This window comes from Saimiri boliviensis, chromosome 3 (assembly GCF_048565385.1).
Source record: "Saimiri boliviensis isolate mSaiBol1 chromosome 3, mSaiBol1.pri, whole genome shotgun sequence".
Taxonomy (NCBI): domain Eukaryota; kingdom Metazoa; phylum Chordata; class Mammalia; order Primates; family Cebidae; genus Saimiri; species Saimiri boliviensis.
Window position 1 is genome coordinate 131109579 of NC_133451.1, and position 14128 is coordinate 131123706.

At 36.0% G+C, this 14128-nt stretch overlaps 1 protein-coding gene across 1 annotated transcript in view; it reads right to left on the bottom strand.

The window, feature by feature from the left end:
* RXFP1 (relaxin family peptide receptor 1) overlaps nucleotides 1–14128 on the bottom strand; it is a 138005-nt gene continuing 123877 nt past the window's right edge. Inside the window, 6 exon segments of the mRNA XM_039479185.2 lie at nucleotides 1–1360; nucleotides 1362–1606; nucleotides 4745–4963; nucleotides 5939–6349; nucleotides 8012–8241; nucleotides 13179–13250. Of these exon segments, the coding sequence (XP_039335119.1) occupies nucleotides 1307–1360; nucleotides 1362–1606; nucleotides 4745–4963; nucleotides 5939–6349; nucleotides 8012–8241; nucleotides 13179–13250 (1231 nt within the window). The 3' untranslated portion in view covers nucleotides 1–1306.

A 14128-nucleotide genomic window follows, 5' to 3' on the forward strand; every position in this document is an offset into this window, starting at 1 on the left:
AAATTATACTATGTTCTTCATGTGGGAAACTTACTGAGATTATTCCAAGTAAGCAAGAAAAAACCCCAAAGCAATCCATTTTTAATAGATTTAAATTTCCGATAATTTATTTTCAAAATAAATCTAGACAATTATATATTCGATAAGTACATTACGGTTTGATTCCAGTATTTTTGTGTTTCACACATTTCTGGTGTATTTGAAACTATCTGAAAACATTTTCTTCTCCTGCTTAAAGTTTTCAAATTCTGAAAGCAAAAATTCTAATAACTCAGAGACTAGACACTAGGTACATACAGACTTTTCCTTCCTGCTATTAAGTTCCTGAATCAGTGCATTCTAGCTCTTTTTCCTTTTAACTGCTTTATTGAGAGATTGCGCACACCATACATTCACTCACCTAAAGTGGGTGAGTGCAACTACTGAAGTATGTTTTAAAACAGCACGGTTTGTTGAAAAGCCTTTTTATATTCATCTTGGCATCCTTGTAGAAAATCAGTTAACTGACAATACGAGGATGTATTTCAGGAGTTTCCACGGGTCTAAATGTTTGTCCTCCTTCTAGCTTTTCTGATCCACTTCTTTGCAATACTCACACGCTCCTATTCCAATCCTATGTGATGGTGTTCATTTAAAGCAAAGAGAAAACTGGTCAGGAAGTGACAAAAGAAGCACTGGTTGTGAGTTTCTAGCAAAGCATATTTTTTCATAGTAATAAATATGTTGTGTTGGCTCTCAAGTGGAGACTTAAGGAGAGATAAGATGGATTCTTAAAACAGAATATATTTTGCCAACAGTCAGACATTTTCTATGTATTTTGGAATACAATGAGTATTCCAAAACTTTAAACCTTTATTTAAAAGTGCCTATGATTCTTGCTGATGCACATGACAGGCAAAGCTCTACTTCAAATTAGGAACTGCAGATGGACTTTGTATAGTCTTTTGTAATTAAATACAATGTACAGATTGAAAACGTTCTGCACTGTCTACTTCCAGGAATGTGTTGCAATGCTATGCACATAGTAGTGGGTACTCAGCAAATGTTAGAAAAATGAATGAATGTTACTGAAGTAGATTTCTCTTAATTTCTTATGCAAAATATGTACATATATATAAATTATTGTTATAATTACTTCCCTTTGTAATAGCATTAGTCATTTTTATTTTTCCTCATGTCCTTGTAAACTAATTTATCTTAGCCATTATTATAAATTACTAATTTTCTGGTATTTAATTCATACCAGTAAATCCCTCATGAAGCACCCCCACAGTATTCTCTGTGAAGAAATGAGTTTCAGAGTCAGTCATGAATAGGAACTGAGTCTAGTTGATTGAGAAATCCGTGACATTTCACAGGGATCTTGTGAAAACGGCCGGCTTCATTAACTCAGGTGGCATCTCCTGCAGTGGCCACATTTCCACCCAGATGAATGATGGAGCATATGTTTTCTGAACTTTGCTGTCCCTAGACCTTCTTCGTCTGTAGTTATACCAAAACTGATGAATCATTTCTTTGAATGGTCTTGTGGTCAGAGTATAGAGAATTGGGTTCAAAGCACTGTTGATGGGCAGAATAAAAATCACCACCCAAGAGGTAATGGTACCTAGAAAAGAAAAATCAAATAGCTTTAGGGTTTATAGATCTTTATAAGGTATAAAAACCCAACTTCCTTGTTTCTTTCTTTCCACCCTTTTTTTGAGTTCTAATTTTTTTCCTTTGATGTCACATAATTAAATACCAAGTCTATATTTGTTTCCAGATGTTTTTCCAGAGTGCCAGTGTGTGAAGGAAATTCTAGTGCTGAAAAAGAATGGCATTCTTTGCTCAGTAGCTCTTCTTGAATATCAACCAAAATATTCCTTTAGGTAGAAATATTTTTCACTAAGTGATTACATATTATGATTATATTTTTGGAAAAACCATATTGTTTAGCATTTAAGTCATAAATTTAAGTGTATAATAATTACAACACTTGAAAGGTGTTTTAATAAAGTGTATAGCATTTGTCAGAATATGTAAGCTTTTCTTTAATACATTTCTTTTCTGCCATTTGATTTTAAAACTAAGTGTGCATTTTTTGGGCTTTTGACCAGATATTTATTTCTGTAAAAATACTTTTGGCTAAGCTCGTCTTAAAAATCACGCTAGTATATATACTAATAACAAAATACTCTGCTTTTTATTATAATTTAATTGGTGCTGTCATCACTCTTTGCTTTTTGTTTTTGTTTTTGAGACAGGGCTGGAGTGCAGTGGTGTGAACATGGCTCACTGCAGTCTCGGCCTCCTGGGCCCAAATGCACCTCAGCCTCTTCAGTAGCTGGGACCACAGGCGTGTGCCACCATGCCTGGCTAATTTTTATTTTTTGAAGAGTTGGGGTCTCAGGATTTCCCTATGTTGTCCAGGCTGGTCTCAAGCTCCTGGGTTCAAGCAGTCCTCTCACCTCGGCCTTCTTTTTGTTGTTCATAAAATGTAAGATACTATCACCATCGTCCATGATATAGAACACAATTAAAATTATGTATTAATACATACAACTTTTTTTTCTTTTTTTTCCTGAGCAGAGTCTCGCTCTATTGCCCAGGTTGTATGTAGTGCAGTGGTGGCGTGATCTCCACTCACTGCCGCCTCTGCCTCCCAGCTTCAAGCATTCTCATGCTTCAGCCTCCCGAGTAGCTGGGACTACAAGTGCATGCCATCACGCCCAGCTACATTTTTGTATTTTTTAGTAGAGATGGGGTTTCACCATGTTCGCGCCAGGCAGGTCTTACATTCCTGACCTCAAGTGATCCACCCACCTCAGCCTCCCAAAGTGCTGGGATTTCAGGCATGATCCACTGGGCCCCCCTACATACAAATTTTTAAAATGTGATTATAAACTGCATTATATATATATATATATATATATATATATACACACACATACACACACACACACACATATATATATTTAATAGGATATATGCACATTTCATTTTTCATTGTGGTAAAATATGCATAACATAAAATTTACCATGTAAGCATTTTTAAGCGGACAGCTCAGTGGCATTAAGTACGTTCACATCGTTGTACCATAACCACCATCCATTTCCAGAATGATTTCATCTCCCAAACTGAAACTCTATGCCTATTAAACAATCACTCTCCATTTCCCCTTCCCTCAACCCCTAGAAAACACCATTCTATGTTCTACGAATCTGACTATACCAGGAACATCATGTAAGTGAAATAAAATATTTGTCCTTTTGTGTTTAACTTACTTCACTTAGCATAATATCTTCAAGATTCATCTATAGTGCAGCATTTGTCAGAATTTTCTTACTTTATAAGACTGAATACTAATCCACTGTGTGTATGTACCACATTTTGTTTATCCACTTACCAATCTGTGGACATTTGTGTTGCTTCTGCCTTTTGGCTAGTATGAATAATGCTGCTGTGAACATGGGTGTACAAATATCTGTTTGAGTCCCTGCTTTCAGTTGTTCTTTTTTTTCTTAGTAGGAGAATTTCCACATTGTATGGTAACTCTATGTTTAAATGTTTGAGGAACTGCCATATTGTCTTTCATAGCAGCTGTACCATTTTGTTTTCTTACCAGCAATTCACAAGGGTTCCATTTTTCCACATTTTTTACCAACACTTGTCTTTTTGTATGTGTGTTTTTTAAAAATAGTAGTCATCCTAATGGATGTAATGTACATTGTTTATTTTTTCTTTCTTATTTTTATTTATTTATTTTTTCGGGATAGGATCTTGCCCTACCACTCAGGCTGAGTGCAGTGGTGCAATTGTGGCTCACTGCAGCTTCGAACTCCTGGGCTCAAGTGATCCTCCCACATCTACCTCCCAAAGTGCTACATTACACGCATGAGCCACCACGCCAACCTACATGATTTTTAAATGCCAAGAATGTTTGCTTCTATTATCTCTGACAATCTGCCATGTTGTTCTCTAAATTGCATGCATTATAGAAAGAAAATTTTCTTACATTCTGAAAAAAATGCAGTGATTATTTGAACATTGTTTCGGCCTGTTTTTCCTTTCTAGTCATCTTAAGCCTGTGATTATCAGAATTTCAACACTGTGTGTAATTTATTTTGGTCACTCATTACTCCTTTGTTCCAATAGTAATTGCATTATTAGGCATTTATGGAAAAAACAAACAATTCTTCCCCAGTACATATTATATTGAGGTATTATAGGTATTGAGCTATTATATACCTATAATATACCTCTTATATACTATTATATACCTATAATAGCTCAATACCTATATAGGTATTGAGCCATTGGCAGAGCCAAAAGTACCTATAACTCTGACTTACAATTTTCTTCTTCTTCTTTTTTTTTTTTGGCTCTGTCACCAGGCTGGAGTGCAGTAGCATGATCTCGGCTCACTGCAACCTCTGTCTCCTGGGTTCAAGTGATTCTTGTGCCTCAGCCTCCTGAGTAGCTGGAACTACAGTGGTGTACCACCATGCCCAGCTAATTTTTGTATTTGTAGTAGAGATGGTGTTTCCCCATGTTGGCTAGGCTGGTCTCAAGCTCCTGACTTCAAGTGATTGGCCCGTCTTGGCTTCCTAGAGTACTGGGATTACAGGAATGAGCCACTGTGCCCAGCTCTGATATACAATTCTTTAAATTGTTTAGTGTTAAGAATTTTAATTGTCTTCCTTAAAAGAATACTGCACAAACAGATTTATTATTTCTTTAAGGAGAGAGAAAAAAATACTGTACCTGGTATTTCTACCTGAAGCAGTGAAAGAAATTTCAGAACAAAAACGGGTATCCAGCATAATGCATCAGTAAACACTATAAAGAAAAACCGTTTGGCAAGGATCATCTCTTTTTTAACTTGATTCCGTATTTCAGTTGCTGTTATGGTACTTTGACGAACACTATAAAACATGCTTGCATAGGAAAAAATTATGACGATAAATGCAGCCAAATTAATACCTATTTGGAATACAAACAGTATTATTAATGCATAGGAACATTTTTCAAAACAAACAAACATAAATAAAACATACCTTTAGGTGTTATTACGAAAAATGCAAAGACTATAATGTGTGGGGTTTTTTTTCTTCATAAAGAAGAACTAAAGTCCACAAAAATCATGAATTGTTTTAGGATGAACTTTTGTGGAAGTAATGAAGAATGACAAAATGTTTAATTTTAAAATGAGATATTGAAATGAAACTACAATGATTCAGTAAATATCTTGGGTTTTAAATTTTTTAATTTTTTTAGAGATGAGTTCTTGCTCTGTTGCTGACTGAAGTACAGTGGTTCAATCGTAGCTCCCTGTAGCCTCAAACTCCTGGGCTCAAGCAATCCTCCTGCCTCAGCCTCCCAAGTAGCTGGGACTACAGATGCATGCCATCACACCAGTTAATTAAAAAAAAAAATGTAGAGATGGAGTCTTGCTATGTTGCCCATGTTGGTCTCAAACTCCTGGCCTCAAGTGATTCTCCCACCTTGGCCTCCCAAAGCACTGAGATTATAGGCACGAGCCATTTCGTGTCTGGCCTAGTGATTTTTTTTTTTCTAATTCAGTTACTTTTTGCTGTACTCTGAGAATATTTTTACGTTGCTGATTTAGAACAGTTGTATGTATACCTGTAAGCCAAAGAAGTTTGTGGCGACAAACATAAATTTGAGAAGATAATAAATACCATTATCTTCATATTATAAAGCAAAGAGCCAAAATACATGTTGCTTAGCATGTTTAGGGTGAATACATGAAATACAGGTGTGTGGTGTCTTTTATGAATCTGCATCAAGTTGGAATTTATATAATAAGAATATAATTTGGGGAGAAAAATCCTTGCTGGGGATTCTGATAGAATTCACCCTCATTCTTACTAATAAAAACTGGTTGCACGATTAGAAATAAAAACATGTGAACATTGATTTCTTAGAGTTTCTTACCAAGAAAAATTGCCACTGAATAAATCTGGCCTCCAATACTTTCTGTATGTTCCGAATGCAGAGGGAAGCATACTCCATTGGTGCCATAGTAGTTTTTGAAAAATTCCTTATTGCTCAGTGGAATGATAGCCACTATAAACCCAATAATCCAAATGAGAATCAGAACTGTAATTGTTCTGGATTTTCCAGGTCTTAAACATCTAAAAGGATAGACAATGCAGATGTATTTTTCCAATGTCAGAAATGTTAACAGTAAAACAGATACTTCTGTGGACAGAATGGCCAAAGATCCTACAAGCTGACAATGAGTACTCTCCATCCACAGCTGCGCATGCTTATTGTATTCTCCACGAAACTTTAGGTCAAAGCCTCCGATCACGAATAAATAGATTCCCATTAAGCAGTCGGCACCTAGAGGAGTCACAGTTTCACAAATTTAGAGAAATAAATAGGTATCATTAAATCATCAATACGCCATAATACTTTTAATGCTAGAAAAAACAGGCAACTTTCTTCTATCTTAGAAAAAGGGAATTTTTACTCTGCTAAGAATCCATTTACAGTTTAGGATCTATTCATAGACTCTCTTTGTTAACCACTCTCATAGCACTCTCTAGAGTTAATTGTGTAATCATTTCTTCATTTTCCTTTAAAGTGCGAGTCTTTAAGAGCAGAGATCTTGTCTATTGGATTCTCTGCTCTAGACCCATCAGGTAGAAGTGTTCACTGAATAAATGAACAAAATGCAATCATGTTGAGCATTCAATTAGGGACCTAGATGAGGATGGCATTATTCGGTTCAGCTCTTCCACTGAAATTCTCCCAACTCAACAAGCTCAGGGCATCATATAAAATCTCAGAGAAAGTAATTCCCAAGTTCCTGTGGTAGAGTAAAGACTGAATTTTGAAGCCTATAATTTAAGAGATATGAATAATTATGAACTGCTTTGCAGTCAGTATAGTTTTAAGGGGCTTAAATTACTTACCAGAGTTGGTCTAAGCAAAGCTGTTCTCTCTTTCAATTTTTCTGTCTTTTTCTGTCTCGTTTTAGGCTCTCCAATCCCAGAAATTAGCTCTCTTACACTACTTGGCATATTTCTTTTTAAGCAAATGTTACATACCAGAAAGAGGGTGAGATTTTTGGACTGCGCAAGCATTCACACGAAATCCCTAAAATCACATCACTGTATATATAAACCATAAGGCTGACCCTAAGCCTTTAACACTGAAGTTATAGTTTAGGCTTCACCAGACAAATTGAACTTACTAAAAATTTCGTAGCCAGCAATATTAAACGACTTTTGAGTTCTGTTTCTTACATAGCTTGCAGTTAAAAAAAAACCAATTAGACATTAGACTTTGAATAAGGATGGGGACAGTACTTGCGGGCAGCACACAGACAAAAGCAGAACCTCATGTAGATTGATGCTTTGCTTGCTTAAGGGATCATGGATAAATTTTAGGTCACTTGACCTAGACTACAAACATCCTGAGGACTGATTTCTTCCTTACTTTTCTTTGCAGTATTCATTTAACATAATACCCTTGCCATGACATTGCAACAACTTTTTAAAAAAATGAATACTCCCTAAAAACATTTTCTTATTTACATATCTTAGTTTGAGTGGAAAAAACTTCTAGTAGCCCAGAGATCAGGAAAACATGTAGCTGTTAAGTCAATATCTGTGAACTGGACACACAAATAAAAAAGTAAGTACAGGTGTGCATATAAAATTATGACCATAGAAGGTTGCAATTTTATTTGTAGTAAAAGATTTTAGATGTTTCAAAAAAATATTGTGTCTTCGGAGCCACTGTATGAGAGACAACTAATAAACGAGAGCTTCATTAATTCATGTAAGGTGATTAAATTTCCTAGTTTAAAAGAACATATTTTTTTCTTATTGCTAAAGTAATTCTATTTTCTTTGTAGAAAATGTGAAACCAGCATACAAGCAAAAAGGAGAAAAATGTAAAATTCTATAATTCTACCACTCACGCAACTTATTTTCTAACAATAATGCTTTTGTATATTTCAAAACTACAATTCCCCTTGAACCAGGAAATACTCACAGCAGAGAGAAATGATTGACATGGCATGCAGCTTGTTCTCAGACCTGATATAAAGTCGCATGCAAATTACAAAAATGTTTCCAAAGCAGGTAACTGCAGATACAACCCAGACAAATACTCTCTGAATAATGCTTGCCAAGAGATTCTCTAGAGATGAAATTCCATCAGTGTTTGGTTTACAGCTGCGAACATGTGGTGCATACCCACAGTACTGGAATTTCTTAAAATATCTGGTATACAAAGAGAAGGTAAAATAAGATTTTCCATTTAAGTCAGTGTCATCATACATTCATATTTACTTCCTACATTTTATCGGTAGAAAGAAAATGTCTTAAGATGAAACTGAGAGGACTAAAACATTAGGGATTCTGAAACTTTCAACTTACATCTAATTATCATTAGCTTGTTTTCACTGCTAAAGAATGTGTGGTTGAGTGTAGCAAATAGGCCTAATGAATATAACAAGAGTTAGACATGTCTTAGAATACAAATTGTTAATGTGATCAACGGAATGAATCCCTCCAGAGAAACCTTTACTGTACTTTCAATGTTTAGTATATGTAAATGCAGTTACACAGCTCCTATTGTTGCTGTAAATGATTGCTTTTTAACCCTCAGGGGAACAGTTAAGTGTTTTCTCTTTTGTGCTTCAGCAGCTTTTTTGTTATTAAGGTTATGATGTTATTTTAACACCAAAAAAAGAAAAACGGAAAAGAAAAAAAAAATAAAGAAAAATGTCTCATTAAAAAATAGGCAAATGATCTGAACAGATATTTCTCAAAGGAAGACATACAAATGGACAACCCATATTTGAAAAAATGTTCAACATTACTGATGATCAAGGAAATGCAAATCAGAACCACAGTGAGATATCATCTTACTCCAGTGTTGGATGGATGGCTATTATCAAAATGACCAAAAAGTAACAAATGCTAGTCTAGTGAGAATCTGGAGAAAAGGGAACTCTTATTGACAGGAATGCAAATTAGCATAGGCACTATGAAGAATAGTATAGGGATTCCTCAGAAAACTACAAAGAGAACTAGCGTATGATCCAGCAATTCCCACACCTGGGAATCTATTCAAAGAAAAAAGATCATATCAAAGAGGTATCTGCATCCCCATGTTTATTGCAGCACTGATACAGGGGTTAAAAAGAAAGTATTCAGGCAGTTAGTGAGGGTAAGAGAGTCCTCGGTAAGCTTTCCATTTTAATAAAAAGCAGCCCCCAAATAATTTCTTTTCTAACAAAGAGCAGCTTGAAAAATCAAGCCGCAGACATAGAAAAGCAAGTTAGAAGCTTGCACAGGTGAGTGCTGGCAGCTGTGCCAATAGGAAAAAACTACCTGGGGGCCAAGCATGTTCAACATGGAGGTTTCATCTTCCCTTTTCTTTGTCAACCATGAGTACAGTAAAGAAACAGGCAACATGGTGGCAGCCAGAGAGAGACCATCTACATAATAAAAGATTAGGGTGGGGCAGTCAGCTTCTTCCCATGCTGCGCAAATGACACACTTGGTCCAACCAATCTTTTGGGCCCTATGTAAATCAAACACCTCCTCGAGCTAGTGTAAACAACACCGCCCCCACCACCCCTGTGCATTTCACCACAGAACTGGAAGACCTATTCAGGAGTCCCTCTCACTCTGCAGGAGAGAGAGCTTTTCTCTTTCTCTCGCTTATTAAACCACCCCTCTTAATCTCACTCCTTGTGTGTCCATGTCCTTAGTTTTCTTTGAGTGAGATGAGGAACCTTGGGTATTACCCCCAAACAATGCTTCTTCAGCACTATTCACAATAGCCAAGATATGGAGTCAACCTAGGTGTTGATGAACAGATGAATGGATAAAAAAATGTGGTAGCTATACACAGTGGAATATTCAGCTATAAAAAAAGAATGAAATTCTGTCATTGAGGCAACAAGGAGGGAATGGAGGACATTACATTAAGCGGAATAAGCCAGGAATAATGTTGAACACCTCATGTTCTTCTCACTCATATATGGAAGCTAAAAAAAGTTGATGGTACAGAAGTAAAAGTAGAACAGAGGATACTACAGGCTGGGGAAGGTAAGGAGAAGGAAGACACAGAGAGAGATTTGTTAAACAATTCAAAATTACAACTAGAAAGGAGATTAAGTTCTCATCTTCTATACCATGGTAGGATGTCTATAGTAAACAATAATGATGGTTTCAAATAGTTAAGAGGAGGATATTCAGTGTTCTAAACACAAAGAAATGATAAATGTTTGAGATGATGGATATGCTAATTATCCTTTATCCTGATGTGATCACTGGACATTGTATGTACCAAAACATCACTATGTACCCCGTGAAGATGTGCAATTATTATTTGTCAATTGATAAAAAATAACAAAATAATGTTAAATATTTTAAACATGAAAGTGCCACAGTAAAAGAAAAAAAAAGAAGTTATGTTATCTGTAACTACTTGCTAACATGCCTATCTCTCACATTAGATTTTGGTACATAACAAAGGGTACGATAAATATTTGTTGAGTATCTTCTTTCATTAACAGACATCTGTTATTGATAAATATACCATGTGGATAATTAATAATTATGACTGTGTTACCACCAACATCTTTTATTGAGCATTTCCTAGGTATTAGAAATAAATTCTCAAATGAATTCCATGAGGTAGGTATTAGCATCATTATAGGAGGAGATGAATTTTCAATGGAGGCAAGTTATTTGCTAGAAAATGTTTTACTAAATATGCAAACTGAGCTTCAAATTAACTCTATTTGCCTATAAAGCCATGTGATTTGGCCAAAAATAGAAATGGTCTTTAGAGTGTAAAGAACTAAAGTAAGAAAGGATAAAAGCTTGATGATTACAATTTGTCCTATCAAGTTCAAGGTCAATTGCTGATATTTCTATTTGTTTCTATCCATTTATTCTGTAAACCATGAAGGACAGGAGAGCAGAACATGAGGAAGGAAGGAGTGTTGACTGCTATTTTACTTTGTTTTATGTGTCTTAGGCTGAAGTTTTGCTTTTATCAACAAATTATAGTAACTCTTTGTTGGCTACTTTGGCTGCCCAGCACTCAGTCACTCTTCTGATAATATTGCTCTGATTTCATTTGAGAGAATTATTTCTCCCTTTTTGATAACTTATGGTGGGACCTTCAGTGGAGGCAATCCCTAGCCCCAAGTAGGTAAATGCCCTAGGAATGATCAACTAGATTCTCTCTCCTGGAACTCTGAATCTGACTGAATGACACTTGGATGGATAATTCCAGTGACTATAAATTGTTCCTCAGATTTTGTGTTATACCATTTTCTTCCAATAAATTCTGCTCTGTTTAATTTAGTCAGATTGCTTTATGTTGTATACAAGCAAGGAATCTTTTATTAAGCAATCTTCATGAGATTCAAAAGCAAGATTCTGTGTCAGATTTAAAATGCAAGCAAGATTACTGAGTTGATGATAGCTGATGACATTTTCTAAATTATTGAAGATTAATTTCCATGGCATGGATCATTCTAATAACTACTATAAAATTACATTCAATTTAAAAAAATGCTTCTAAAGCAGGTAATCACAAGTACAACCAGACATATTCTTTGAATTAAAGATTTTTCAAAGTTTACCATTTCATCTATGCACACTTGCTCCAATCATGCCCTGACACAGGGAAATTGAGGAAGATTTCTTCCTAACTTCCTTCATTTGGAGCAATGATTTATTTATAATAATTTTTTATTGCTTATGTAAATTCTTTCTTCTTCATCTGGTAGCACTTGTACCCTGTGCTATAGTTTGGATATTTGTCTACTCCAAATCTCATATCAAAAGTTGATTCCCAATGTTGACGGCAGGGCCCAGTAGGGTGTTTGGGTCATGGGGTAGATCCCTCATGAATGGCTTACTACTCCTTCCTGCAGTAATAAGTGAGTTCTCCTTCTATTATTTCACATGAGATCCAATTGGTAAAAAGAGCTGGCACCTCCTCTTCTTTCTCTGGCTCTCTCTCTCGCCATTTGACACCCCTACTCCCTCTTGGTCTTCTGCCATAATTAAAAGCTTTCCTGATGACCTCACCAAAATTAGATGCTGGTGCCATGCTTTCTTACAACTTGCAGAACTGTAAGCCAGAATAAACTTTTTGTTATAAACTATCCAGCCTCAGATATTCCTTTATAGCAATGCAAAATGGAATAATCCAGCATATATACAAAGTGCTAGTTCATTAGGCAAACATCAGTATTTGTGAGCAGTTATTAGAGCAGAGGAGAACTTACAAGACTCAGTGAATTCCCCTCACACTCAGGTTTCCTGAGATTAAAAAAATCTCCTATGAGAGTCTACCAGACTGTGGAAAACTAAAATAATCTCACTCAATATCAAAGGTTTAAGAGTTAATTATTGTTTAGACATGTCTCAGTCCATTTGGTTGCTGTAACAAACATACCATAGACTGAGTATTTTTAGGCTTAGATAATGAATGTTTATTTCTCACAGTTCTGGAGGCTGGGAAGACCAAGATCAAGGTGCTAGCAGATTCAGTGTCTGATGGGGGACCACATGTTTCATAGATGGCCATCTTCTCTCTCTGTCTTCACAAGGCGGAGGGGCAAGGGTGGTCTCCAGAGTCTCTTTTCTCTTTTATGAGACAGAGATTTTGCTTTGTTGCCTAGGCTGAAGTGCAATGGCACGATCTCGGCTCACTGAAACCTCCATCTCCTGGTCTCAAGCAATTTTCTTGCCTCAGCCTCCTGAGTAACTGAAATCACCACCATGATGGCTAATTTCTATATTTTTAGTAGAGATGAGGTTTCACCATGTTGGCCAGCCTGGTCTTGAACTCTTGACCTCAGGTGATCCACCTGCCTCGGCCTCCCAAAGTGCTGGGATTACAGCCATGAGCCACTGCCTCTGGCTCAGAGTCTCTTTTCTGAAGGACTAATCCCACTCATGAAGGTTCTGCCCTCATGACCTAGTCACCTCCGAAAGACCCTACCTCCTTGTACCATTGCACTGGGATTAGGATTTTAGTATATAAATTTTAGAGGAACACAAACATTCAGTTTACAGCAGGCAAGTTAGTAGAAAATATTAATAGATTGGATGCATTATCATAATACAGGTGGAAACAAAGATTAAAATCAAGGTGAAAAACAATAAAGATATCTACTTACATGTGAGAGAGATTCGTAAGAGGTCTAAACATCCTTTGTTGGATATTTGAAATTTCAATCCCTTCTAGGCTGCTAAAAATATCAAATTAATAATCAATAAAAAGAGCATGAGTTATACATGGTAAAATAAATTGAGTTTTCATGAAGGACAATTTAATAAAATGCTTTTAATTAACACTTATTCTGAACAAAATAATTGTACTCAGCTCACCCACTTCCCCGAATCCTCCTCCTTCTGATTGTGTTATTTGTACACATATTATCTTCTCTATTTGAGTTTTTTTAGATCCTCACAGATTATGGCACAATGCTTTGTGCATTTTAACTATTCAATAAATATATGTGGAATAAATGCACAGGCATTGTCTTTTGGACCGTATTATAATAGCAGAGATGTTTTACATCCTTGAAAATTTCCTAGCAGCTTTTAATTAATATTTTTTTTCTGATATCATTATTCTGATGTCATTTTACTGAGGGAACACTTGAATTAAATAAACTGAAGCTTATCTTTTTTTTTTTTTTTTTTTTTTTTTGAGACAGGGTCTTCATCTGTGCCGAGGCTGGAGTGTGGTAGTATGAACGTGGCTTACTGCAGCCTCACTCTCCCAGCTCAAGCAGTGTTCCCACCTCAGCCTCCCAAGTAGTTGGGACTACAGGTGCATGTCATCACACTCAACTAATTTGCTTATCTTAATTTTTGTTTGTAGAGATAGGGTCTCCCTATGTTGCCCAGGCTAGTCTTGAACTTCTGATCTCAAGCAATCCTCCTGCCTTGGACTCCTAAAGTGCTATGATTACATGTGTGAGCCACTGCACTCAGCCCTGAAGTTTATCTTTTAAGGCAATTCTTCATCTCTAATAAAATTTTTGTCTCTTTTTGTTTGCATGGTATAAGTAAGGATTTATGTAATCTAGAATATTCCATCTTGGGGTAAAAATACTTATAA